Here is a 26,987-nt window from a genome sequence, read left to right as displayed (position 1 = left end):
GATTCCCACCTTTAATAAACTGACAAATGTCACAAAGCTGCTGTTATCTGCATAAACACAAATCCATATTAACTGCTTACCTTCAAAATAAAACCAAAACCTCACAGATGTGAAGCATAAATTCAGAAATTCCTCCATGAATCGTGACGTAGTTACTGCAGTCGTTCAGCAGCCTCGCTTTAATATAGGAACATAACCAGAAAACAACCAGCTGGCAACCAGTCGAGCGTCCCAATGATTTCTTTTTGTGCTTTTTGCAGCATGGTTAACATCCTGTTTTTGCTCTTATTCCTGAATCAACTCATAACTTTACTGGAATTGAGCTACAACCTAATTTCCAGCCCCATCCAAATTTCTTAAAATGTTTATTTTCGAAAAAAGGATTCGTCTCAAAAAGGACAGAAATAAGTCAATAAATCAAAACAAAACAATTGAATCCCGTTGTGCCTGCAGTCTGCTGCAGTGCACCGGCTGACCCTTTAAGAAGAGTTTGGCACAAATGTCCTGTGAATGTTGATCTTTGATTTGTTGTCATGTCTGTTTTGGTGAATCTCAGGTAGACTCACAGCCACGCTGTGGAGCTGGTGAACAAATGGTGCTTATTTCATCTGTTTCCAAGGGGCAGGCGACATCTTTCAGTCGTGTTTTAGTTGAAGATTCTTTATAATTTAAGATGTAATGAGGCAGCGTGGCCATCCGTGGTGTCATTTCAGATTATCTTAGAGATTATTCTTCTGTTCTAAAGCTCAGCTCTGACCTGGACGGCCTCAGTGTGAAAACGTTGAGTTTCCTGAGCTTGAAGCGGGGTGAGGTTCAGTCCGAGTTCAGTCCAGCGTCTCTGGAGAGATGAAGATTGAAAGCCTCTGCAGTCGTTCGCAGCTTCGCTTCCTGCCAGCAGCTCGGCCCGAGCGCCTCCACTTAATGCCTCTGATTACTGTGTTAAGCGCGGTGGATATTAGCCTGCTGACTGGTGCTGCAATCTGCTCTAATCAATTGGATATCGATCCGGCCGCCCCGTCCCAGAGCCTCCTCGCTGTGGGGATTGAAGCGCAGAGGCCGGCTGCATGGGGCCGTGTAACTATGGAGGCTAACTCTGCTATTACCCTCCAGCCTGAACCGTTCACCGCTTCAGAGAGAAAATCAACCCAGAGTTTTAAAAATTAAAGTCATAATGGGAGGAATTGAAGTGGACGTCGGATTTATTCGACTGTAGAGTCGTGTAATTAAGAGGGAAAATTAAGTCTGGAGACTTGTTCATGGACGAAGGAGTGAAAATAACAAAACTGATTCAGAGTTTTATTTCTCCAAAGTCATTAAATGTCTTGAGTTAACCCCTGACCTCTGCTTGCAGAGACTTTAACACTCAGCTGTAACGGTGCTTGAGTTTGCTGGTTTGCTGTATAAGGACTCATCACTGAACAAATATCTATTCACTGACTGTCAGCGAGAACGACTGAATTATTTCCTTTAACCGGAGTATAAAATCATAATCATCCTCTTTTCATCCCCTCAGTTTTATCTTCAGACACTTCTTTTAGTCTGGAGCTCCACCCGAGCAGCTTTGCATGATTCACAGTTCAGAATCATCCTTCTGTATCTCACACCAGACTTGCTGCAGCTCCTCAGGTCATCCACTGTCTGAAACAAGCTGGTTTAGCTCCACCCCCTTTAAGAAGATCTTCGTCTGATTGGTTACCCTCGCACACAGCCAGAAAAAAATTGCTGAAGCTGAGCATTTAAAGCACAGTAAAGCCTGACCTCTGACCTCATTATTATAAACTTTGTCCGTGTTTAATGTGAACATCTTCTGTTAGAACAGCAGATCTATGACAGGAAGTACTGAGAAGCAGAGCGGGTCCACTTTAAGATCTGAAAATAGGAGTTTCTTATAAGAGAGTCTCAGACATCACCAATCACTTGCTCTTTTAAAACCTGATGTGATGCTGAGCTGTAAAAGTTTATAAAAGGGAAAAGCTTCAGATTTGAGTTTCTCTTTTATTATTTGTTCACAAACATCAGAAACGTTATAAAATCCTCCTGACAGAAATGGAAGAAATGTGACAGGTAGGGTCAGAAAGGCAGAGCTCAGACAGAAAACCTCAAATCAAGCAGAATAAACGATAAAAATATTCTGACAGAACATTCAGCAGATGAACAAAGCCAAAACATTTCTCACATCACAAACAGCAAACTGTGGATGGGATGTGTTTTAACATCTGTACTCTACAATGTCTGAGAGAACCAAGTTTCATAAACAGGACCACAACAAGACAAAGTCACACAACTGTTACACAAATGCATCAGCCTCTGGAGGTGAAACCAGCGATGAAGCACCAAAAGCTGCAGTTCCTCTAACGTCCAACAGAGATTCCAGCAGCGAGTCAGTCCCCATAGACTCCCAAGTTACAACTTTACAGCAGAATTAAACATGTTAACACCCTAAAACACAAACTGGTTTGGGGTCTGTGATAATTTAACCCTTCCACACACCACAGGTGTGAGTTTAATTATAACTTAAAGTGGTGAGTCACCACTTTAAATTGTATTAAGCCTTATTTATTAGGGGCGTGGCCTCTGTTGGCGGCTGTAGCTGCTAGCTGTCTGCTAGTTTACACTAGTGATGTGCGATACTACTGATTTCCTTTCCGATCCGATACCAAGTAATATTCAGGGTGGTATCGACGATACTTTGTACAAAAACTTATTTTATTTATTGTACCTCAAATTATAGCGTCATAATGATTACAGGACATCAGATTACTTAATAATGCAGAGTTCATCATATAGAAATAAAAAAAAACTGAAGTTGTGCGATATTTGAACACTTTGCCTGCCTGCAGCACTAAAGGACTCCGTGAGAGACGTCTGTCTCGCCCTAGCAGCACCTGTCCCTCTCCTCCTCTTTAGTTCGTCTCAACATACGCTCGTCATATTCTGTGATATGATTTACTCTGAGGTGTTTGACAAGGTTAGTGATATTGCCACAACCATACATGCCAACCCTCCCGATTTTTCCGTTAGAATCCCGAATTTCAGTGCCCCTCCCGAAAATCTCCTGGAGCCACCATTCTCCCGGCAGCTGCTTAGTTTTAATATTACTCTTATTTCTCTTTCTGGGTCGCAAAAAAACTTTTAACATATTTTCAGGTAAGAATGTAGCTGTGTAAACTTCAAATATCTGAGCCGATCGACACATCGTTTTCAAACCCCCGCGGTCACTTTGATAACTTAAAAATGTTATTGTTTGGCTTTTTCAGTATTTCGTGTTCGTGAGTAAATCGGTTTGGCTGAGATTAAAGTTATTAGATTAGATTAAATTAAATTTAACTTTATTAATCCCTCGGGAGGGTTCCTCGGGGTTTTCACACAGCTGAATAAACGTCAAACAGAAAACTAATTAAACAGAAGTGTGAGACGGTCGAGAGTTTACGTCAGCGCCCGGTTATATTTTAGATAGCAAGGAGCAGACGGCAGAGTTTCACTCCACCGAGGGAGCTCGTGACGTACTACCCGGCTTTCTTTAGACCGCGAAGGCTGGGTCCTCAGGTGGAAGCAGCCTCTGAGTTTGGACACCCCCGCTGTTTCCGGGCCGGCCAAAAATAACCGTGACATTTAACTAGGGGTGGGTTTTTATAATCGATTTATCGATTAAAATCGATTCTGGCTTGGATAACGTGAAATCGATTCATTAAAATCCTGAATCGATTTTTTAATATAAATTTATTTTGCCCGAAATGCCAGTATCTCTGGTGAAATCTCACCAAATTTACATACTTCTGAAAAGAAAACCTAATTTCTGCCATTCAATACTGAACAAATTTAAACTTTTTAAAATTATGCAAAATGCAAAACGCTTAGCTGTGTCTCTAATAAAACCGCTTTAACGTCAGAGGTAACGTTCATATGTTCATTAATGGTTTTCTTTTGTTTTTGATGTACTGCAGAATATTTTTACAAAATAAATAAAATAAATAAGATACAGATAAATAAACACTGTAAAATGTATTTGTCCCCCCCCCCCCCCCCCCCCAACAGCCCTTTTGAATGTCTCCCTAATTCTGAGGTCTCAAGGTTGGCAAGTATGGCCACAACACCTCACTTTTTTGCCACATGTCTCAGCTGTTTGTGGAGGTAAAATACGTCTGCACAATTACGCTCAGCCATTGTTGTGAGTGCACACGCCAAGGGGCTGCGAGACACATGCCAGACATGCTGTGAGGTTACTGTACTAACAGACCGTCCAAGAAGTCTACGCTCCAGTTTTAGGATTTTATTTGGATGCTACTGACTGCTAATTAGAAATCTGTGGATGTGGAGAGCTTCCTAACCAGGTTAGCTGGATTAGCTGATAGCTTAGCACCACTTCTGGTTCTACAAACTCAACATGGTGGTGGTAAAAACGCTGACATTGAGGTATGATCGACAAAGTACTGAGTGACATTACAGTGGTTACTGTGGCAGCTAGGTATGAAGGACCTGGACAACGCCAATGCTCCCCTGCAGGTAACACTAAAAAAGCAGATCACACCTGTTCCAGCTTTTTGAAGGTGACCAGCAGGATTTACAAAGTTGTGCAAAGCTGAGCAGCAGATGCTCTGCCTGTCTGTTCCTCATTACTGATCCCGACAGGCAGTAGTGGTTTTTGAAACGGGCGGTTGCCCGGGCGGCATCACGGGCATTGGCAAAAAAAAAAAAAATGCTCGTACTCATGCTGCCCGGTGTCATGCCAGCGCATAGTGGGAATGGCGCCTGCTGCTTGCTCAGTGTTGGGGAGAAATGGAATACATGTACCGCCGTTACGTATTTAAAATACAAAATATGAGTAACTGTATTCAGTTACAGTTACCGTTTAAAAAGGTGGTATTTAGAATACAGTTACTTTGTTGAAATAAATGGATTACACGGCGGTATTTTCCTGTTTCATATTGTCGCAGGTCAGGACTGTTTGGGTTTTGTTTGTGCTGTTGTTCCAGGCGGCAGCGTTACGGTTGCCATGGTTACAGGGTGACGCTCTCTCTGTATGTTTCCTGGGTGAGAGAGCGCCTTTTTGTTGTTGTTGTTGTTGTGCTAAGCTAACAGGCAGAATGCTACAGACATAGCCCTAAAGAATGTAGCCTCATGGGCAGTGTAGTCCGTGCTGCAGGGAGAATGGACTGCCACACACGTTATGTGTCTGTGAGCGAGGGAGGGAGAGAAAGGACAGTGGAAAAGTACGGAACCAGACTTATTAGCCAGAGGTCCCTTTACTACGGTTTGGAGCCGCGGACCTTCAGTAATAGTAATAAATCACACAGCAATAGTACATTCATGTAGTTGTAAAAAGCATGATAATATATTAAGTAATCCAAAGTATTCAGAATACGTTACTCTCATTGAGTAACGTAACGGAATACGTTACAGAATACATTTTGGGGCATGTATTCTGTAATCTGTAATGGAATACATTTTAAAAGTAACCTTCCCAACACTGTAAATCACACAGCAATAGTACATTCATGTAGTTGTAAAAAGCATGATAATATATTAAGTAGAGCTAGGCGATATAAGTTTTTTTCATATCACGATAATTTTTTTTTCATTTCAGGCAATAACGATATATATCACGATATAAGCCAAATAACTATATTTGTAAGATTTAAATGTGCCGTTGCTCACAAGTAAAATGTGAGATAATCAGCAGCTTGTTTTGATTTAAATATTTATTTCCCATAATAAGTTCAACAGGGTAGATGTACTTAAGGAACATGAGACTTCAGTTTCAGATAAATAAAGGCAAATATTGCAAACTACACAAAAGGTAGCTGCTAAAGCATTTACGTTTCAAAATAGAACAAACAAAACAGACTACTAAATTGTCAATTCCACTTAGAAACAAAATATTAATTCTAAAAATAAATCTTAGTTTTACAGAAGAACAGACAAAATTGACTAACTTTTGTCATTATCAAATAAACTGAGAACTAAAAGGAAATTCTCAATCTCTCCTTGTTGTATAGCTTAGCTATTACCTCAATTAGCTGCTTGAATCCTTCATTTTCGACCGTGTTTATTGGTAGCATGTCTTTATCAAGACGGTAGGCTATGGCATTCATTATGTCGCTATGTCTCTTAGCTTTTTTGTCATATGGTAAGACCCTGGAGAAAGCCGACTCAATTGACTGTTGCTGCTTCGGAGGGATTCTCCTGCTTGTTTTCGATGACGAATTAACGGTTTCAGTCTACGGAACTTCTCTGGCCCTTCCTTTCGACAATCTCTCCAGAATTGGAACCGTCATCTGTGTTCTCTTGGGTAACCTGGTCACCCAAGCTCTCGGTTGATTTTTCTCTAGCGGGCACACTCATTTTCTCCATTACCCCGGCTGGCTGCTTCCCAAACAAATACACATGTGCGGCTTGGCACTTGTGCTGTACGTAACAAGTCACGTGACGTGACGCTGCGGCTGTGATTGGTTCGGCTATGCGCTACTTAATTTGGATTGGCTGTTCTTTTTTTTTTTTTAAGACAGGAAGAGAGAGAGATGAGGTCTATCGCAATAGTTTCATTTTTCTATCGAGAAAAAGTTATTTCACAATACATATCGTTATCGTTCTATCGCCCAGCTCTAATATTAAGTAATCCAAAGTATTCAGAATGCGTTACTCTCATTGAGTAACGTAACGGAATACGTTACAAAATACATTTTGTGGCATGTATTCTGTAATCTGTAGTGGAATACATTTTAAAAGTAACCTTCCCAACACTGTGCTTGCGGCACAGGGAGGAGAGGGCGGGGGGCGGGGGGGGGGGTTCTCTGGCTGGCTGGAGCAGCATCTAATAACCAACTGCAAAATAAAACAAAATAAAAACAAACCAACAAACACGAAACGCCAGACATTATGATACAGACTTATAATTTGCACCGATGTTTTTTCGAAATTCTATATGCGAAAAGTGAGCGCGAGAGCCCTCGGTCCTTGCTGCTGAAGTCAAAGTAAACTTTATTGTCATCTCCGCTATATAGGTCCAGTATATAGAGAGACGAGACGACGAGGCTCCAGTTACAGCAGTGCAAGTAAACAAACAATAAATATAAGAAGAGTAAGAAAATAAATAAATATACTCTTTAGGACCAGGGGTAAAGGGATCAATAACAATTAGAGGGAGTGTTCGCCCAGGGCGCCAAACGGGCTAGGACCGCCACTGCTGACAGGAGTCAGACCTGCAGCTGCTGCTGTCATTTCACCTGTAACACAAATATTTGGTAATGAAATGTTGACCACAGAGGGCGCTGTGCCTCCCAGTGCATGTTTATCACCGAGAGTAACGTTATTGGAGTGTAGAAGCATAACAGACACGGAGCCTGCTCACACTGAACTTATTCTGTTAACAAACTGCATCGACGACATAGACGCTGTATCGACGCTGACGTGATGCCTTTGTAAAACTATGAGGAAGAATATCATATCTGTACTGATATGGGCTGGGTAAGGTGTTAGTGAAAGGATGCCACATCATTTGATTCGAATGCAGGTTTAACTGCTTTGTTGCCTTCATTCTTTAAACTCCAAAAGTAACAGAGGTGTTTATTCTTCTTCATTAGATGAATCTTATTATTTCTACTAGGGAAACACTCTCATTAATAATCTAAAGGTGGAAAAGGTTTTGTGAATATTTCATGTTTCATCCACGATGAGGTGGCATGGTAGCAGAGTGGCAAGGCTGGATTTTTACAGCATATTGTGATCTAATAAAGGCTCAGATTGAATTAGATCCTGATGGACTGAGTCTGTTTTCTTGCTGTTTGTGTCTGTGCAGTTAAAATCCTATCACATTCTCGTTTTGTTGGCGGCAGTCTTGCGTTATGAGTTTAGGTTCAGAGGTCGGTGTGTGGTCACTCAGTGCTGCTGTTGAATGATATCCAGAATACGAAAAGTCTCTGTAACTGCACCAGAATAGCATGACATCATGCTTCTGTTGCTCTTCGGAAGGGTTTCTGCACTGAAGCGAAAGTGGATTAGTCATCAAGGACAGCGAGCGCGTCTGGCGATGATACCAGCGGTTCGAATTATCTTCTGGTCACTGCACAGCGGCGTCGGCTGTGCAGTGATTCAGACGTGCAGCTGCAGAAGCATCCAGCAAGGCGTGACTTCATACTGAAGAAATAATTTAGTCATGTGATGTCTGTTTGTTTGGGGGGGGTTTTAGGATAAGGACTTTGGGAAACAGACTCTCCATAAGGGTCACGCCAACCCGCTGGCGGAGGTGACGACCAGCCTGAAGACCTACCAGCACTTCACCCTGGAGAAGGCCTACTTGGGTGAGGACTTCTTCTGGGCCTTCACCCCGGTGGCGGGGGATTTCATACGGATACGATTCTTCACACCTGTTCGCATTGAAAGGTCAGTAACGAAGGACGGGATAGGGGGAGTACCACAGGTTAGAGTCTTCCCTCCGACCCTGCTGCTCTTACTGAAATATCACCTCTCTCTCTTTCTCTCAGGTATTTCTTCCGGAGCGGAAACATCGAACATCCAGGAGACAAACTCTTCAACACGTCGGTGGAGGTTCTGCCGTTCGATGTGAGTGTTCAGATACAGTTTTAATGGGTGGGGCATCCTGGGAAGCCTTAAAGTGTCCACATGCTTCTTTGCTAGCTGTTTTGGGTAAAAGTATAGAAGTTTAAAATCTTTCAGATGTGCTTACTTTCTTAAAAGATAATTTCGGTGCAGTCCAGCAGAGGGTCAACTGAGAACAATCTTCGCCCACTCGTGTGGTGGCTAGCAGCATCACCTCTCCTCGAGAAGGTCCAGGGTTTGAATCCAGGCTAAGGCCTTTCTGTGAGGAGGTTGTTCTCCCTGTGCTTCCTCCAGCACAGTTCAAAGACATGCGTGAGGTTCAGTTTAATTTGGTCTTTGTCTCTGTTAGCCTGTGACAGCCGGGATAGGCTCCTGCAGCACTGAATTGGATGAGGTTTTCAGTTAATGGATAGATGGGTGAAATTTCTGCTTTTTGACCCAGTATCCATCACAATGACAGCAAAGGATGAGAGTGCAAAGTTAACATAGCCTTTAGAAACATCAAGGACGAGGCAGGCAGGCTGAAACAAACCGGAGTAATCCAGGAAGCCCCTAACCGAGAGATTAATTTCCATCTATAGCAGGAGACCATATCTGACTCTGCCATGAGTGCCTGCCTAAGTGAGAACAGATTCAGTTTGTGGTGTGTGGAAAAGGAGGCAGAGTGATGGATCACTGCCACTTTCTGTCTGTGGTCGACTGTAAAACGAAGGCTGAATGAAGCCGAGAGCCTCAGCGGGGCGGAGAGAGGTGCGCTGAGAGGAAGAGGAGCTCCTACCGAGATCAACAGGAGAGATAAAACGAGGAGAAGAATCAGTACGCGCTTACAGGAAGCTGAGCACACAGACACGTGCAGACCAGAGCTGGAGGAGGGAGGCGGTTGCTGCAGTAATGCTGACCAAGAGCAGGAAGGGAGGAGGAGAAGGAGGGGGTGGGACTGGATGATGGCCCTAAAAACTGCAGGTACACGCCAGAAAACGTGGCTGCACAAAACACGATTACTGCTAAATTTGTTAGAAATTTCATCGTCCATGCTGCGGCTGCTCTCGGGGCCGAAACGTGTCAAAGTGTGGTTTGTGGAGCTGAATCGGTTTAGTTCATATGAAGCTCATCTGTCTGTTGTTGTAAAGGCATCAAAGCGCTTCGGCTTTTCTGTGTATTGAGTTAGTAACGCACAGAAAACCTGCAGTCGAGTTTTATCATCACATCATCGCCTGAGAAGAGTCCAAAAATGATCAGTCTTCTTCTGCCTCCATCTCCTCCTATCCCAGCATCCCCCTCTGTCACACAAACCCTCTGCATGACCTCCTTCACAGCATCCTTTCTGAGGTCCTCCTCTTGTCCTCCTACCTGGCAGCTCCATCAGTATATGCTGATGCTCATCTCCACCCGTTCCACCCCCTTCTTTTCTTCACCTCTCGTGGTTTGGATGGTTGACCACACGTATTTACACTCACCTACCTCCCTCTCATTCACACTTGTCTCTTTTTTTCATTTGTGATTCAAACATGATGTGAATGTGTCAGTGGAGCTGTCAGTAATTGAGCTGTTCTGATAAGAGGATGATGGAGGTGAGCTGAAAATAATTAATTTTAGGTGAAAAGGTCATTGAATTATCATATTAATATGTATGTAATGTGATAATTTAAACCGTTATGTCGAACTGGCGGTATTGTTTGGATTTTTTGAGGCTGTGGGTGTGAATAATCGTTGTGACAGCTGAGAGCAGATAAACTGATGTTGGTTTAAATGTCAGAGTGTGTCTGAGGCAGCGTCTCCATTCAGAAGTTGATCAGCAGCCGGGACTGCGTCTCAGTCTGTGTGAGGACAGGAAACAGTGCAGGTGTGTGCGCACATGGGAAAGCTCCAGAGCCTTTATGAGTACTGTTACTCCGGCACAGGAAGCACGAGAAACAGCAGCAAGATTAATGAGTGAGCAGCTTAAAGTCAGAGTTTTCACTGGTGGATCTCCTTTTACCTTCTTTTACCTGGCTAGATCACCATGGTAACTGGTGTGAAACACATGTAAAAAGTGCAGAGCGGGTGATGTGTTCGGGCTTTCGGTGGCAGTGCTGATCAGATGCACAGTCGTATTTCACTAACAGCGACACAAACGGCACCGCAGTCTCAGTTTAGCTGTGCAGTTTTTAAAAAAATATCCTCTTTCATTCCTAATGTTGCTCTTTCTTGTGTCGCCTATACATTAACTTCCTGTCTGTCTTCTCTGAGTGTTTCCGCCTGTGTCTCGTCAACGACTCGTGTTTATGTTCTTGTTGCTTCTTCAGACAGATCCTGTGATTCAGCAGAACGTCCTTCCAGTAACCTGAAACAATCATTCTCTGTGTGACTCTATAAGTTTCTCACTATACTGCGTTACTTCAGTTCATTGAGGTTTGCAGTATTCATTCATGCACAGCTCTCTGAAGGTCCCATCACAACATCTCAGTCCGGTTGAGGTCTGGACTCTGACTGGACCGTTGCAGATTTGCTGCGCTGCTCTGGATCATTGTCCTGTTAATGACCCAGTTTGGTCTGAGCTTTAGCTGTGGGACAGATTTCCAGAAGTCTTGTTGTTTGTTCAGAAGCAGCTTTGCAAACCTAAACCGTGCTGCGATTTCTTTTTACAGAGCAAAGACTTTCTCCTGGAAACCCTTCCGCATAAAACCTTAGAATTTAACTGTGCTTTTTACCAGGAACGAGGAAACGAGCTATCCTCAGGGATGTGTGACACCCTTGCTTTGTTATTCCTGTCAGGATGGAGAGTTTTTGTAGTTTTTTTTTTTTTTGTTTTTTTCAGTAGTTAAACAAATCCAGTTGACCTGAGGTGTGTCACATGCACCCCGCAGTGCTTTGATTGTTTAAGGAGGTAAATGCGGTTCTGAAAAGGTTTAAGGTTTTCAGAAAAGGGTACTCAGTGTTGCATTATTTCAAGTAAAAACCCGATTTAGTGTTACAAGGTTTTTTTTTTATTGTTTTTATTGCACATGTAACTGATCCATGATAAAAATGAGTTTTCTCCATATTATAACTATAATTGAGACTCTCCAGCTTTCAATGAATGGCCTTAGATTAGATTTATAATTGAATGATGAGGCGTTCTCTTTCTGACACACTAACGATACAAACACAGTCAAATTAACTGATTAACTGATCGGCTGGTGTTTCGTTTGCTTCCAGAATATCCAGGCAGAGAAAGAGGCCTTGATAGAAGGGAAGGAGAAAACGCCAAAGTACCACCGGACCGAGGACGGCTTCATCAGAATCGGTGAGTGATGGCACACAGACAGCAGCCAGCTGTGTGCAGCTTCACCGAGTTTCCCCGATCATCATAAAGTGATGGGTGTAGCAGCAGCTGAGGACGTGCGACTGACTGCTGCATTTGAGGAGCTGTAATGAGCTCTTTCCCTGCACATGAGCTGTCATAATTTACATCTGCAAGGAGGGAAAACGCTCCTTTTACTCTTTTATCTTCCTGAACTGTGGAGTGAACTTCGACACGCAGTCTTTACAGCTGATCCAGTTCGGCTGTTCTCCACTGCAGGACCATTTTAAGAACCTGTACTTGTAAGCAGCTCCACAAAACTGCCAATCAGCAGAGCTCAGTGTTGAATATTTCACCTCCCAGCAAGGATTATTTTAAAGAAACACCTTAGAACAGCTGATCTTTCAAATATCTGAGCCCTGTGCGCTAAAAAGTCACATTAATTTATATTTTCAGTTGTTTTCTCAGGAATGATCTGTGTTTGTGACCATAGACTGTTCACTTGCTGCTTTATAGTCTTTCCATTTTAAATCCTGTGGGCATGTCACACACACGGACACATCTGATAATTAGCACTCAGTCACATCCAAATAAAATAAATAAAAAACAAAACTGGATCTCAGACAGTCAGTTAGTACAGTAATCTCACAGCAGCCATATTATTGGTCAGATGATGTTATTAAAGATGCTCCAACAGCACAAACACGATCCAGAGGTCCACTTCAGGGACTCCAGTGATCTGAGGTGACAGCTAGCAGCTACAGTCACCTGTGTCTCCATCCACCTGTCCGTCAAAGAAACCACACCCCTAACAAAGCATAATAATTTAAGCCTATGTAATATTTTAACAGGTGACTTATAATTGTACCGTTGCTTTGAAGGATTAACTTATCTACAGAGATCAAAACCATTTTTGTATGAGGCTCTAAACATGTCTATTTCTGCTGTAAAGTTTTAACATGGTGGTCTATGGAGACTGACTGACTGCTGGAGCCTCTGGTGGACGGTAAAGGAACTGCAGGCTTTGGCGCTGCGCTTTTATTTGGTGTATTTTTTCAGGTCGTGGAGGTTTTGTGATTCACAAGGCGAAAACCCACAAACTTCTCCTCCTTTATTTTTATATATTGAATAATTTAACAGTGATGTTCTGCACATCTTTCACCAGCACGCAGCCTGACAGGTTTGGTGTTTTCCAAACTTTAAGAGCTGAACAACAACTTTTGTTATGAAAACTTTGCATTAGATTGTAAAAACTGACAGGCTGAAGGCCAAAACTTGGTTCCACTGTGGTTGTGAGAAGGTAAAAAGTCAGGTATCTTGCTGAGATCTTACATCAGTCCGCTTTCCATCTGATAGAAATCCGGCCTTGCAGGATGATGCTCGTAAAAATTTAAACTTTATTTATAAGGAAAAATGAGCAGATGAAAGAATAAGCACAAAAAGTTAGAGACTGTGCGTAGGTGCGTTCAGTCAATCAATCAATAAACTCGCTGGGAATAGATTTCATGTCACAGTTTGGATTTTCAGTGTAGCCTCGGGGTTTCACACACATTGGCAGACTGTCAGATTTATCTTTTCATTACTGGAATTTGTTTTTCCTCCAGCTGGGCTGATTTCAGCAGGATTAACTTGAACCTTCAGTAAATAAATTAAGGTGTCCTGACATGCTGTGTGAAGTTATTTGACTTAAAATAAATAAAAACTGAAATAAAACCAACAGAACAAAATAAATCTGCTCATTTGTTCTTTGCATCGGGAGCACCGAGCATCCTTGGTCAGTTTCTATTATATGAATGCAAACATTAAAGCTTCTGGCCTATTTAGCTCATTTACCCTTTTAGATTATTCTGGACCACAGTCGTCTTTTTCTCTTTCTCATTATTTGCATGAAAGACGTTGTTTTGTGCATGTTTGAATCCACCTGAAGGAATCAGGACTTCAGAGGGAAAGAAGATACTGGCCTACAGCAGGTGGAAGGAGCGCCAGTGTGGGCTGACATCATAAATTACCAGCAGCTCTTTATCCCCTTCATCAATTTTTCAGATGAGTCGGCGGATCGATCCAGCCGCGCTCCTTCACTCTATTCATTTCATCGTGCTGCCTTCAGGAGACCTGCATCCAGTTTCAGTGTGTGAGATCTTCTGTGTGAGAATTAACCATCTGAGAGAGTCAGGACTAAATGGCATGTTTGAAGGAGGGCGGGCTACAGAAAGGAGGGAACTTCATTTCAGTGAAGTTCAGGTTCCTCCTCCAGTCTGTCATGTCCCAGCATCGAGCCTGAAAGAGCCCAAACACGTGGTTCTGTCCTGGAAAGGTCAATGTTCCCGTCACTTCCACAGAAATCAAAAGTTTACAGAAACTTTTAGGAGGTTCAAACTTTATTTTATATGAATTTATTTTTGAGAAGCTCAGCATCTTAAACACGCTTTGAATTTTTGTGGAAAATTCCTTCACAAAGAGATCATTCCTGAGGGGGAAGCATGGGAACTTTGATGTTTTCACCTTTCCTCTAGCACCACCATGAGGCTCGCATTGTTTCAGTTAAAAATGTAATCACCCATCAGATGATTGGGATGGACTTTGGTTCAATTCATTTAATCAAGCTCAAGAATTCTGGAGAATTCATACCTGAGTATTTCCATTCGTCCTCCTTTCTGCTTCCTGTGCTTTAATCTAGACTTGAAGTGGACCTGAAGTCTGCTGTTTGTTGCCTGAAAGTGTAAAATGTCATCCTCTTAAAAGATTTGTTTCCTGCCTCTGTCGGCGTTTATTGTAGGAGAAACAAAAAGAAAGCTCCCATGTCAGCCCAAGAACTGCCGTCTGATTATTTTTTATTGTCTATGTTCTGAGCCTTTGTGTGATCTGTGTTTCTGGGGACAGCTCTCAGACAGCCATATACACGAGTCTGGATACTGAGTGAAAACCATAATACCCACAATAATATCAGATAATACCCTGTGATAAACAATAACACGCTCCCCAGATGCTGTTCTCTGTCAGGATTACAGTCGCTACCTGGAAGCATCACTGCCAGCATGATAATCCTAGTAAATAAATCCTCTGAGGGATTATTGCTCTGTTGAGGTGCAGTTGCCCTGAAACCAACCTCCGCTGGAAGACCCGATACCGGCAGGACGCCAGAGAGGGTCTGATGGAGACTGAGGCTTTTTTTCTGGTAGTCAGGCTCAGAGAAAGCTAGAACCACAGGGGTCAATAAATGGATGGTGGGAACACGTAATGGGTCTTAATAACCATTAATACCCCTGTAAATCTGCACAGAAAGCATAACAATCCCTTAATTACTTCAGCTTCCATCAACTAATGAATAATGAATAATAAACCCAAACAAATCCCTTTTAAAATGCTAAAAAAGCAGGTTAAAGATTCAAATAAACCTTCTTTAAAGATAAGATGTTTTATCTGAGCCAAAAGTAGGTATATCAAGGGGTCAGTTTTTACCCCTCAGTCTGAAAACCTTGGGGTATTGTCTTCCCACCAGGGCGGCTGGGCGGGGTGATGCAATTTTGTGAACACAATAACTTCAGAGCGAGGCGATGTAGGATTTTCAAGTCTATACCATAGGTGCTTCTAGTAAAATCTCAGTGACATCAAGGTCAGAGGTGAAGTTTTCTGAAAATCTTTCAGGCACAATATCTCAAAAAGGAGTTATACCACATTTATACCACAGGTGCATGTACTATGAGGCTGGAGGTGAGCACTGCCCATCGCCAGTATTTTTGTGAAGCATGTTCTTTGTCATGCAGGAGCCAAACACAGGCACAAAATTAGTGACCAAAACAAAAAGTGAGTTTTATTCTATTCAAGGGTACAGAAAGACAAAACAGAATAAAGCACACCCAAATCAAGTGAAGAAGAAGCCTGACAAAGACTGAAAGTACATGATGAAAAACAGAAGTATGTGTTCCTCTGACCCGGGTAACTTTTGGGTTAGGTCTGGGTTTTAAGATCAAAGTGGACTTTACGTGGCCGATAATGTAAAATGAGTACAGCTCTGCTGTATTTGCATTTCCCTGATGATCAGCAACTTTATTCCCTCCAAACAACTGTACAGTCATTTTATTGTTGTATAAGATTTAATGTCTCATCTTAAAACAGAGCAGCTATTTGAACTTATATAAAAATTGCACATGGACTAAACCATTTATTATGTTTTTATTTACTATTATTGTTATTGTTAGGAAATACTTAGTTGTCTGCTGTCAGTACATTTATCTATAACTATGAGTGAAACCGTGGGTTAACTTGCCATGTTCGAGTAAATGAATCCAGATAAAAGAAAAATACTGTGGATATGTGGATCTCATTTCATAGTGCAGGGTCCAGGATAATAAGGTGAAGCCAATGAGGGCAGAGCAGACAGTCATAACAGAGGGACAACACAGGAAGTAAAATCACCAAAGTGACATGTCCAAAATAACAGGAAACAGCAAAGAACAAGAAAACCTAGGCGGGGAGGTCACCGGGGAAAAATGTGTATCCCTTGAGCAGTTGGCACCTGGTTGCTGGCTGCTGTATTTAAATGGATGAAATAGATCACAAAGAGGATGCTGCACCATTAACTGCCTTGTGTTTACTTTGGTCGCTGGCAGATTAAATAAAATGACAGTAGAAATCTCTGTAAATTAAAAAGCTCTCACAGTGCACTTCTGTTTGAAACCATCCTCACTTCTCCTGTCAGGTTATTGAGCCTGTTGATCTTCATCTTTTCCAGGAACGTTCCATAATGGCATCGCAGAGGGGGAGGTGGACCCCAGCTTCGGGCCCCTGGAGGCCATGCGTCTCTCAGTGATCACGGACTCACCAGTCTGGGTGATCCTCAGCGAGGTGAGATCGCCTCAGAGCTAAATCAAACTAAAACTAACCCACAGACGGTGTTCTGTGGAGACATTTATCCACACTTACTGCTGAGTATTGACAGAAGAAGTCCTTGGAGAGGATTCTGAAGTCTCCGGGGTATTCTGTAATCCTTTCTTTACTCTGTCTGTACAAACTGGTCTAGTATATTAAGTCCTTTTCAGTGAATGTGGTCCCAGTGCCCAATCTAAGAACTAACTTCAGGTATATTCACCAGAAAAAGACAGAAAGTTGGTACCACTGATGTCAGTGTCCAGCAGGTTTTCTGAAAGATTTCTTTTTAAAAAAAATTAATTTATTGTATTTTATTTCATTGGACTGATAGTTCAGGCAGCAGAGCTGTGCCCTGAATCAGTTACAGTAGCTCCAGTTAGTGACAGACTGCAGTAAAGTTGACTATTAGGCCGACAGTTGTCATGTCTTATCAGAGCTTAGATAAGATCCACGCACAAACGATGACAGCACAGTGAATATTAACTGAAAGCTCTCCTGTAGTAATGCGGCCAACACACCGGGAAAGCAACCTGTGAGTCTCCAGATGGAACGATAATTAGAGCGTGGCTGAAAATAAAAACAGCTTGAATCCGTGCTGCAGCTCGCCCATCGGCTGTGAAGCAAAGCTGCAGACGCATCAGTCTCGATAATGATTGGATTTATAGATGCAGGGCCACACGTGAAACTGGGCACAGCTTGTGATGGAGACGGAGCCCGGTTCTGCTGGATTTCAGTTTAATTCTTTAGGTTTGGCTTTTGTAAACAAAAATCTGCGGCATGCTCCGACCTCTGAGGGTCAGCGAGGAGAGGGAAAGACTGTTATGTGGGTATAAAGGAGACCTTTCAGATGCTCTCACCTTTTCTGAGCAGCCACCTGATTTTTCCGAAACCGATCAAACATCCAGGTTACCGCGCTTGTTTCTGCTCCTCTCATTAAAGTTTATTCAAACTTTAATAAATCTATCATATCCTCTGAATATCCCCTGTATTTGGAGTTATGAGGGGTCAAATAGGCTAAAATGAGTGAAAAACGGCAGGTTTGGACCCCCGCCATACTTCCTGTGTGATCGTGCAAAGCAGCTGATGCTGAGCAGGTCAGGCGGGTTTGTCTCGTTATTATTTTAGTGATTCTCTGTGACTCACGCCTTCGCCGTCTCTCCTCTCTCAGATCTTCATAAAGAAAGCCGAGTGAAGCTCCGCCCCCTCAGAGTTACCTCAGCGGCGTTCAGACGAGCTGACCGGAAGCTCCTCGGCTCCCGTCCTGCCTTGTCTCGCTCACCAGATCCCCACCGCGGTGCCACAGCGCCGCCGCCTGGCAGGACCTCGGCGCTGCAGGACTGAACAGATCAGAGACTGAGACACAGCGACAGGTGGGCTCACCTGTCTCCACCCAGAGGAGCGATGTCATTACTCCTCATCCTGTATTTATGTGTACATACGGTAAGCTCAATGTTGAAACACTGGTAATCACGGAGGCTGTGGCAAGAGCGGCGAGCCACCTCTGATGATCGATCTGCTGCTTTGGGACTTCCTGTCTGCAGACGGGACCTTCCTGCCCCGCCCACAGTACCCGTGTATGTGCGTCCACTCGCTGCGTGTGGTGATGTGTGTGCTGCAGGCGTTTCCCCTCCTTCAATTTGCCTTAACGAAGAGCAGAGTCACTTCAAACAGGCCCCGCCTCCCGACATGTAGCGTCCACAAATACCCAGAATCCTCTGCTGCAGCCTCGGACCTTCTTCCCGTTATCGTGGCTTCAAACTACTGACGAAGACGCCGACAAGTTTCTGTTCATGACCACATCTTTAAGTTACCGAGGCCTTCACACTGACTGCTCTGTGTCCTGATTACTCTGATTACTCTGCAGTACACCACTGTACCCTGAGGCATTCCTCAGTACCACGTAGTACTCTGATTACTCTGCAGTACTCCACTGTGCTCTGAGGTATTCCTCGGTACCATGCAGTACTCTGATTACTGTGTAATACTCTGATTACTCTGACATACTCCAGTGTACTCTGAGGTATTCCTCTGTGTTTTGCAGTACTCTGATTACTCTGCAATACTCCATTGTATTCTGAGAGTCTTTGGTACTCTGTGGTTCCTCATTAGTACTCTGAAATACGCCACTGTATCCTGAGATATTCCACATCACTCTGACTGTTATTCAGTACTCTAATTACATTAAAATAATCTAGAGTACTCAAAAATATTCCACAGTACTCTGAATTCCTCAGAAGACTGTAAAATGCTTTGAGGTATTCCACAGTCTTCTGAGGTACCTTGGAGTACTTTGAGGGTTTTTTTAATACTTTGAGGTACACTCCACAGTACTTTGAAGTACTCTACAGTACCCTGATTACTCTGCATTGGTCTTACTCTGCAGTACTCTTAAATACTACGCAGTACTGTGAGGTATTCCACAGTACTATGCAGTACTTCTACAATGTGCCTCAGAACACTGGGGTAATCAGTGTACTGCAGAGAGTATTGAAAAATAATCAGAGAACCGTCCCTCAGAGGGACTCTGAGATATTATGGACTAATCTGAGATATTTTGCAGTACTCTGATGTATTTTGTAGTACTCTGATGTACTCTGTTGTACCACTTGGGTACTTTTCTTTCTTGTGTGTTCTCCACAGGTCGATTTTTAGTTTTTCTGAGCAGACGCTGTCGTCCTTCGGCTCTTTGTCTCGCGCTGAGCGACGGTGTCAGTGTCGTCTTACAGGAGAGAAGTTTGTGATAAATTGTTCCCTCGTTTGCAGATTTTAATCTGTTCCCCGAACAGCTGCCTTAAAGTGACGTAACTCATCACGTTATCATTGTTTCTTTTGTGCGTCTAACTTTGGACCGACTGAATTTAATTGACTTCATGTTGGATCGACTGATTTATGAGGACATTTGTCAGATTTAGGGGCCACATTACCTCTCTGAAAGACCGAGAGCGAAATGAACATCCTGTCAAAGTTTATTAAAACTCCAGAATCACTTTTAAGGATTTACATTATTGGGTTTTCGAGGTAGATAATGGCCAGGGCTCTGATTAATCTCCTGGGTTCTGGACATTTTGAGGTCTTGAACTGGACTAAAGTGAAGAGCGAGGGGCCGTCTGGAGGCTCTCTCCTTCTCTAGTGGTTCTGTGGTTTAACAATGAGTAAATTTGTGGTGTTCTAAGTGCTGTCATCTGCCTTTAAAACACAAATGTAGGACAAAAGAGTGTTTTAGTGTGTTGTTCCTTCTGTAACATTTAATGCTGTTTTAACTTAATTTTACCCGTTATTTCTGCACTTCTGGGAGCTTTAAACCATGTTATGAAGTGCGAGTGTGGCTGGAAGGTTATTGCTTTGATGCCTGTCACGCTGCGGTTATACTGGGCAGCTTCCAGTGAATGTGTTGAAGTGCACTGCCTTTGCACTCAGTGCAGTCGCTCATAAGAAACAACAAAACATACCCAGTAATTCTAATTTGTTTCCATTATTATTGTACTAAATATGTCTTCAAATACACACAGCAACAGTGAAGTGAAGCTGAAACATGAAACCGTATTTTATTCACAGTAAAACACTGAAAACGTATTAAAGGTTTAAACTGAGAAATGGACAATTTTAAGAAAGTATGAGCTCATTTTGAATTTGATGGCAGTAACACGTCTCTAAAAAGGGCCACATTTCCCTCTGTGCAGCATCCCCTCTTCTTTGAACAACAGTCCATAAACATCTGGGCACTGAGGAGAGCGGCTGCTGGAATTTTTCAAGAGGAATAGCATCCCATTCCTGTCTGATAAAGGATTCTAGCTGCTCACACAGTACAAATTGACTTGCTAATATGCAGAAACACCACAGGATGTAACTTTGACGTCTGTAATCTGCTCACAGAAATCCACAGGAACAGGCTAAGTGAAGTAAAGGAGGTAAATGAACCACGGGAACAGTTTATCGAGACTCTCCTCCATTAAGATGTGGCTCTCTTTCCTGTACAAACTGTCACTAGTTCAGATTTTCAGATGTGAAGTCAGCTGATCAGTGATATTAGGCTAAATTATCTCTAGCTTCAGGAAACATCCCAGGATTTTATTTTTTTTATTTTCTTTGAAAGATGCACTGGAATGCATTGCTATCATCTTGTATGTGTCTTTTGTATCCTTTAGATAAACTCTATTTAAATGAGCTTAAACTTCTATCCAATCTGTGAATTGTAATAAAGACAGAAATTTAAGTGGTTTCCTCGTGTCTTTTAATTTCAGCATCTCTTCTAATGCAGGAAAGTCTTTCTTTTTCCAGATTCCACCCCCCGTGAGGTTTGTTAAAACTGAGCAAAAAGCTTCCTAAATAATTAATGTTTGCTCGTTTTTGTCATTTTCTGATCAGATTAATGGTGCATTCATACTGACAACGTTTCTGTAATGAGGTGAATTGACAGGCTTTATGAATGGGGAGGAATTCACATTCAAAAAATTAACTTCACACTGTCACGAAAACTAAACTTCACTTTGACATAGAGACATGAAAAAAGGAGAAGGTATGGAGGAAAGTTTTGTGAAAATATTTACAGAATATATTAAAAAGATCTTGGCTACTCTTTTCAGATGAAAGCCGACATTTTCCAGGGGTGTATCTGACATCATCTGGCTTCTCATGATGGAAAATTCATTGTATGTTTATACCTGCAAGTCTGAGTCAACTAAGGAAACTGTAGGATTAATTAGGAAAATAAATCAGTGCATCATCTGCATGTAAACTGACATTTTCCAAGGAACTCAGCATTCTGAGCAGATTCAGTAAAAAACACAGGTCCTTATACTGAGCCTTGTGGTACACCAGTATTTATTGTAAAGGTGAAGAAACACAGATTCACAGACCAGAATGTGAAGCACAAACTCCTCGTCATCACCATCAATGTGAATTTCTGTCAGGGTGATAGCTGGATCATCATGCTGTGGTTCTGCTCTTAAATGAACTGATCGATAAATGGGATGAAGAGTAACTTCGTCAGCAGAGCTGTTTCCATCGAAACTATCCAACAACAGGAAATTTCTGCTCTGCACCGTTGTATTTGTACTACAACAGGACAAAAAAAACATACATACATATGACACAGGAGTGCTGTTATGAGGTTAAGTCTTAAAAAGCATCTTTTTCTACTTACTTACTTTATTTACTTTTACACTTCTGTCATAAAATAGAGTGAAAATAGGGTTTTTCATTACTTTTGAACATTTTAATACTGCAGTAAAGTATAAATGATTCTATGAATGAAATTAATGAATTGCACTGGTTGTTCCAAATGTCAGTAAGGACTTGAGGTATGCGCATATTTGGCTGCAGAGTTGTCAGGTGGATGACGTGGAGGAGGTGAGTAGTTTTCTGGAAACTGTTTCATCACAAAAATGATGAAATGTCAGCATTACTCATTGGTTTTTGCAGAAGCTGCTTTATCACACAGACTCTGTGATCTTCATTTCAGGTGGAGAACTGAATGTTTTTCTATAGTCTTGTAGGTAAGGTCTTCACCTTACAATATGATGTGCTTTGAGTTTTTGATGAGCCTAATCTAAATCAAACTGAATTGATTTGAATTTAAAAGTGTGTTTATGTCCACCTCAATCTGAAAAAAGTCAGGTGACAAGAAGTGCTGAAGACTGAAAAAATTAACTCTTAATTACGATCACTTTAAAAGTCACAAATAACTCAGCAGGTGGATGTGTATCTTTAACAACCAGCTCTGGAAGAGAACTGAGCTTTGGTTTAAAAGGGTAAAAGCAGCATGTGGTGTGGCGGTCACATGCAGGAAGATCACATGATTCTCAGAGCTCTGCTCTGACACAGAGTCAAGCATCAGAACATTTTCTTCGATGATAAAGCATCACTATCTGTGGCTCCATAGTGTAGGGATTAACACCTTCAGCTAATACACAGAAGATCCCTTTTCAAGTCCAGGAGGTCACCCAAATCTCTGGGGACAGCTGGAAGGTCATCTGATCTGAAAACCTGACAAAATCAAGCATGCCGATCTATTTGCTGTGGCGACCCCTGGTGAATAAGGGAACAGCCCAAAGAAGCTTTATAAAGAATCAGTCTTGTGTGATTTATGTTTATTCAGTCTCTGCTAATTATGGCACAATAACATCCAGTTAAAATCCTAGAGTTTCACTCCGCAATACTGGAGCTCAGACCTGTTGGATGGTCTGTTTATTCAATTTACTACAAAGCAGCCATATTAGATAATTGCATTAAAAATGTTCTAAAAGGCTCAAACAGTACAAACACAGTCCACAGGCCCAGTTCAGAGACTCCAATTAGCTGACTCACTAGTGGAGCCTTAGGTAGACGTTAGAGGATCTTCAGAGCTGGACTAATTTTTCAGGCCTGGAGGTCTCGCTTTAGCATCAAAGAAGAAGCTGAGCCTGCTCAGTTGTCTTTTTTTCTTTCAAAAGTCTTTTTATTAAACAAAGGTTTCAATATAATGTATACAAAAAAATGCTTCAGAATTTTCCAAAATTTCAATCTTGTTCCCACCCTAACCCTTAAAACAACAAATAGTTGGCAGCCTGCGGCCCAACAAAACAAAAACAAAAGAACAAACAAAAACGAAAAACAACAAATAGACTCATATAAGAGAAGAAAAAAAAAAAGGGGGGGGGGGGGGGGGGTGTTTCCTTGGACTACTCAGTAACAATAGTTGAGGGCCTTTCAAAAAAGTCCAGAAAGGGAGACCACAGTTTATAAAAATTTTTTTAGACCCTCGAACTGTATATCTAATTTTTTCTAAATCCATACAGGACATTACATCTTTTAGCCATTGTGTGTGTGAAGGGGGAGAAGAGTCTTTCCATTTCAGCAATATAGCTCGCCTGGCCAGCAGTAATGAAAAGTTTAATATTCTGAGTCTGGAGTTGGACAGATTCAAATTCTGGACCGCACCAAATATAGCACAGAGTGGCTCTAGTTCAATTTGATACTTCAGACATCGTATGGAAAACAGATTTCCAAAAGGTAGACAACGAAGGACAGGACCAGTACATATGAAACAATGTACCAGGAGCACCCCCACACCTTATACAGGCTGGGTCCACCCCTGGATATATGTGTGCCAGCCTATCCCTGGACCAATGCCCCCGATGAACTATCTTAAATTGGATAAGTGTATGTCGAGCACACATTGATATATTGTGAACCTGGCCAAGGATAGAGTCCCACAGTTCATCCGTAATATGAAAGGTAAGGTCCTCTTCCCATTTAGATTTGATAGCAGCTATTGAAGAGCATTGTAAATTGGAAATTAAGCTGTAGAGGGCTGATATTATACCCCTTGAGGTTGGGTTGACCATTAAAAAATCATCTACTGGGTTGTGCTGAGGCATTTGGGGGAATTCTGCTGTCACAGTCTGCACGTAATGTCTGACCTGTAAAAAGCGAAAAAACTGAGCTGCAGCTATGCCAAATTTGGTGGATATCAGAGAAAAACTTACAAATTGTCTGTCTTCATATAAGTCTGCAAAGGATTTTAGGCCCTTTCTATGCCAGCTATGAAAAGCATTATCTGCCATTGAGGGAACAAATAAGTGGTTTGCTGCAACTGGGCTTTGAAGTGAGAAAGCCCGGAGACCCAGACTCTGCCTAAACTGAGACCAAATCCTAAAAGACTGCTGGACAACTCTATTGTTACTGGGTAGAGGCGATGCCAAAGGGAGTGATGAACCCAAAGTCGCAGGTAGAGAAATTTTCCCACTTGAATATGACTCCATGGCAACCCAAACTGGTGGTGACGATTCAGTTCAGTTCAGTTCAGTTCAGTTCAGTTCATTTTTATTTCAAACATATACATTCACCAACATTTCATAAAATCATTCCATGCAGTTGTTTGAAAAGGAGTAGGCAGAAGTATATACTTATTTAGCCCTACCCCCTCAGGTTTACATCCTCATTATCTAAATTTGAACAACAAAAACGTTTACAATGCCTTCAACTTAGAACATAACATCACAAAAAAATAAATAAATAAATAAATAAATTCTCATGTTCAACAAGAAAATAAACATCAGTTTCACTGCTGTCTTGGGTTAATTGCATTTTCTTCATTCTTATACTTATTTAAAATTTCTTTTTTGAGTTTTATTTTAAACTGGTTTATATCACTACTGACCTTTATTTCTTCTTTTAACTCATTCCAAAATTTAACTCCCGCTATTGAAATAGACATCCTTTTCAATGTTGTTCTTACTTTTTGTAATTTTAAATTCCACTTCCCTCTAAAATTATACTTCCCTTCTCTTTCTAAGAACCATTTACTTATTTCAATTGGGAGCATCCCTTTCCTTGCCTTATATATTATTTGCACTGTTTTAAACTTCACCAGATCCTGGAATTTTATAGTTTGCGTCTTAATAAAGAGTGCGTTTGTGTGAGCCCTATACCCCTCCTGATTTATTAGTCTAATAGCCCTTTTCTGCATTATAATTATAGTCTGAATATTACTTTTATATGTATTTCCCCAAACCTCTACACAATAACTCATGTATGGTAATAGTAAAGCACAATATAACATATACAATGTTTTCCTATCCAGAAATTGTTTTACTTTCCCCAAGACAGCAATTCCCCGAGCTAACTTTCCCCTCACATAAGTGATGTGTGATTTCCAACAGGCCTTATGATCAATGATCACACCAAGAAATTTTATGGTATTAACCCTTTCTAGATATACATTATCAACACAAATTTCAATGTTAATGTTTTTCTTATAGTTTCCGAATAACATAAATTTTGTTTTATTTAAATTTAAAGACAATTTGTTTCTATCAAACCACTTCTTTAATATCTTTAACTCCTGTGTGATTCGAGATGATAGTGTCTCCAATATAACAAACACCTAATATTGGCGGCCCAATAATAGTACTGGAAATTGGGTAGGCCTAAACCTCCAACCGACTTGGGCCTTTGAAGAATAGATTTCTTCAATTTGGGAGCTTTACCATTCCAAATATATGAAGTGATTAGTGAGTCTAAAGATTTAAAAAAGGATTTTGGAATCAGGATAGGGAGGCATTGAAAGACATATAAGAATTTTGGAAGTAGCATCATTTTCACTGAATTAATCCTACCTATTAAAGATAAGGATAATGGGGACCATCTAGACAACATATACTTGCACTGTTCCAGCAGGGGGAGGAGATTCTTCTTAAACAAACAATTAAATTGCTCTGTGACACTTATTCCAAGGTAATCAAAGTGATCTGTGACTATTTTAAAGGGAACATTTACCAAATCCAGATTCCGAGCCCTCTCATTAATCAAAAACAGTTCACTCTTATTCATATTAATTTTGTATCCAGAGAGCTGACTAAAACCGTTCAGTATATTAAGTACAGCAGGTAAGGAGGTAAGTGGGTTGGAAAGAAATAAGAGAAGGTCATCAGCATACAGTGAAACTCTATGCTCAATCCCCCCCCTCCATATGCCTTTTATGTCCCCACTGCCACAGACTGCAATTGCTAATGGCTCAATTGCAAGGGCAAAAAGCAATGGGCTTAAAGGGCAGCCCTGTCTCGTTCCGCGGTGGAGCTTAAAATAGTCCGAGTAGCGACAGTTAGTTACCACTGAAGCTGTGGGGCTTGCGTAAAGAAGTTTAATCCATGAGCAAAATAAGGGGCCCATTCCAAACCTTTCTAAAGTAAAAAACAAATATTCCCACTCCACCCTGTCAAATGCTTTTTCCGCGTCCATAGCAATAAGGTATTCAGGCACGACATGGCCAGGGGCATAGATAATATTAAAAAGTCGCCGTATGTTAAAAAAGGCATGCCGATTTTTAATAAAGCCAGTTTGGTCGGGAGAAATTATAGCAGGTAGAATTTTTTCCAGTCTGTGCGCCAGTAGCTTAGACAGAATTTTAACATCCGTGCCTGCTCAGTTGTCAACTGTTAATTGAAGCTATGTCAGCGTGCCTTGATTGGCTGTTGTTTCGGTGATGATCACACTAACAACAACACCACTTCACAGGTCAAAGGACCCCCAACCCTCAAACACAGAAGCCACACACGCATTTAAATTGTAATTTCCCAGGTAAACAACACACACATGCTTTTTTTCCCTAGACTTTATCAAACAGTCTTTTAGTGCAGACTGGTGTGCATATTTACTGTGTGCACAAAAACAGTTGAAAATTCATTTTTGTTTCTCATTAAAGGTAACTTTTTTGGGGGTTTTTTTTATCTCATATTTGTGTACCAAATGTGTATTTCAGGTGCTGTCAGATTAGAAATACATGTAATAAATACTTTTTACAATAAATTTGACCTTTGTT

General features: G+C 41.6%; 1 protein-coding gene across 1 annotated transcript in view; it reads left to right on the top strand.

Annotated features, from left to right (window-relative positions):
• Positions 1-20,900, top strand: part of mgat4b (alpha-1,3-mannosyl-glycoprotein 4-beta-N-acetylglucosaminyltransferase B) — a 113,944-nt gene extending 93,044 nt beyond the window's left edge. Inside the window, exons 11-15 of the mRNA XM_063493022.1 lie at positions 8,186-8,379; positions 8,481-8,559; positions 11,734-11,821; positions 16,551-16,663; positions 17,856-20,900. Of these exons, the coding sequence (XP_063349092.1) occupies positions 8,186-8,379; positions 8,481-8,559; positions 11,734-11,821; positions 16,551-16,663; positions 17,856-17,879 (498 nt within the window). The 3' untranslated portion in view covers positions 17,880-20,900. The remainder of the gene's footprint in view (positions 1-8,185; positions 8,380-8,480; positions 8,560-11,733; positions 11,822-16,550; positions 16,664-17,855) is intronic.
• Positions 20,901-26,987: the final 6,087 nt, after the last annotated feature.

This window comes from Pelmatolapia mariae, linkage group LG2 (genome assembly GCF_036321145.2).
Source record: "Pelmatolapia mariae isolate MD_Pm_ZW linkage group LG2, Pm_UMD_F_2, whole genome shotgun sequence".
NCBI classification, from domain to species: Eukaryota; Metazoa; Chordata; class Actinopteri; order Cichliformes; family Cichlidae; genus Pelmatolapia; species Pelmatolapia mariae.
Note: the sequence above shows the minus strand (reverse complement) of the source record. Positions and strands in the feature narration are given on the sequence as shown.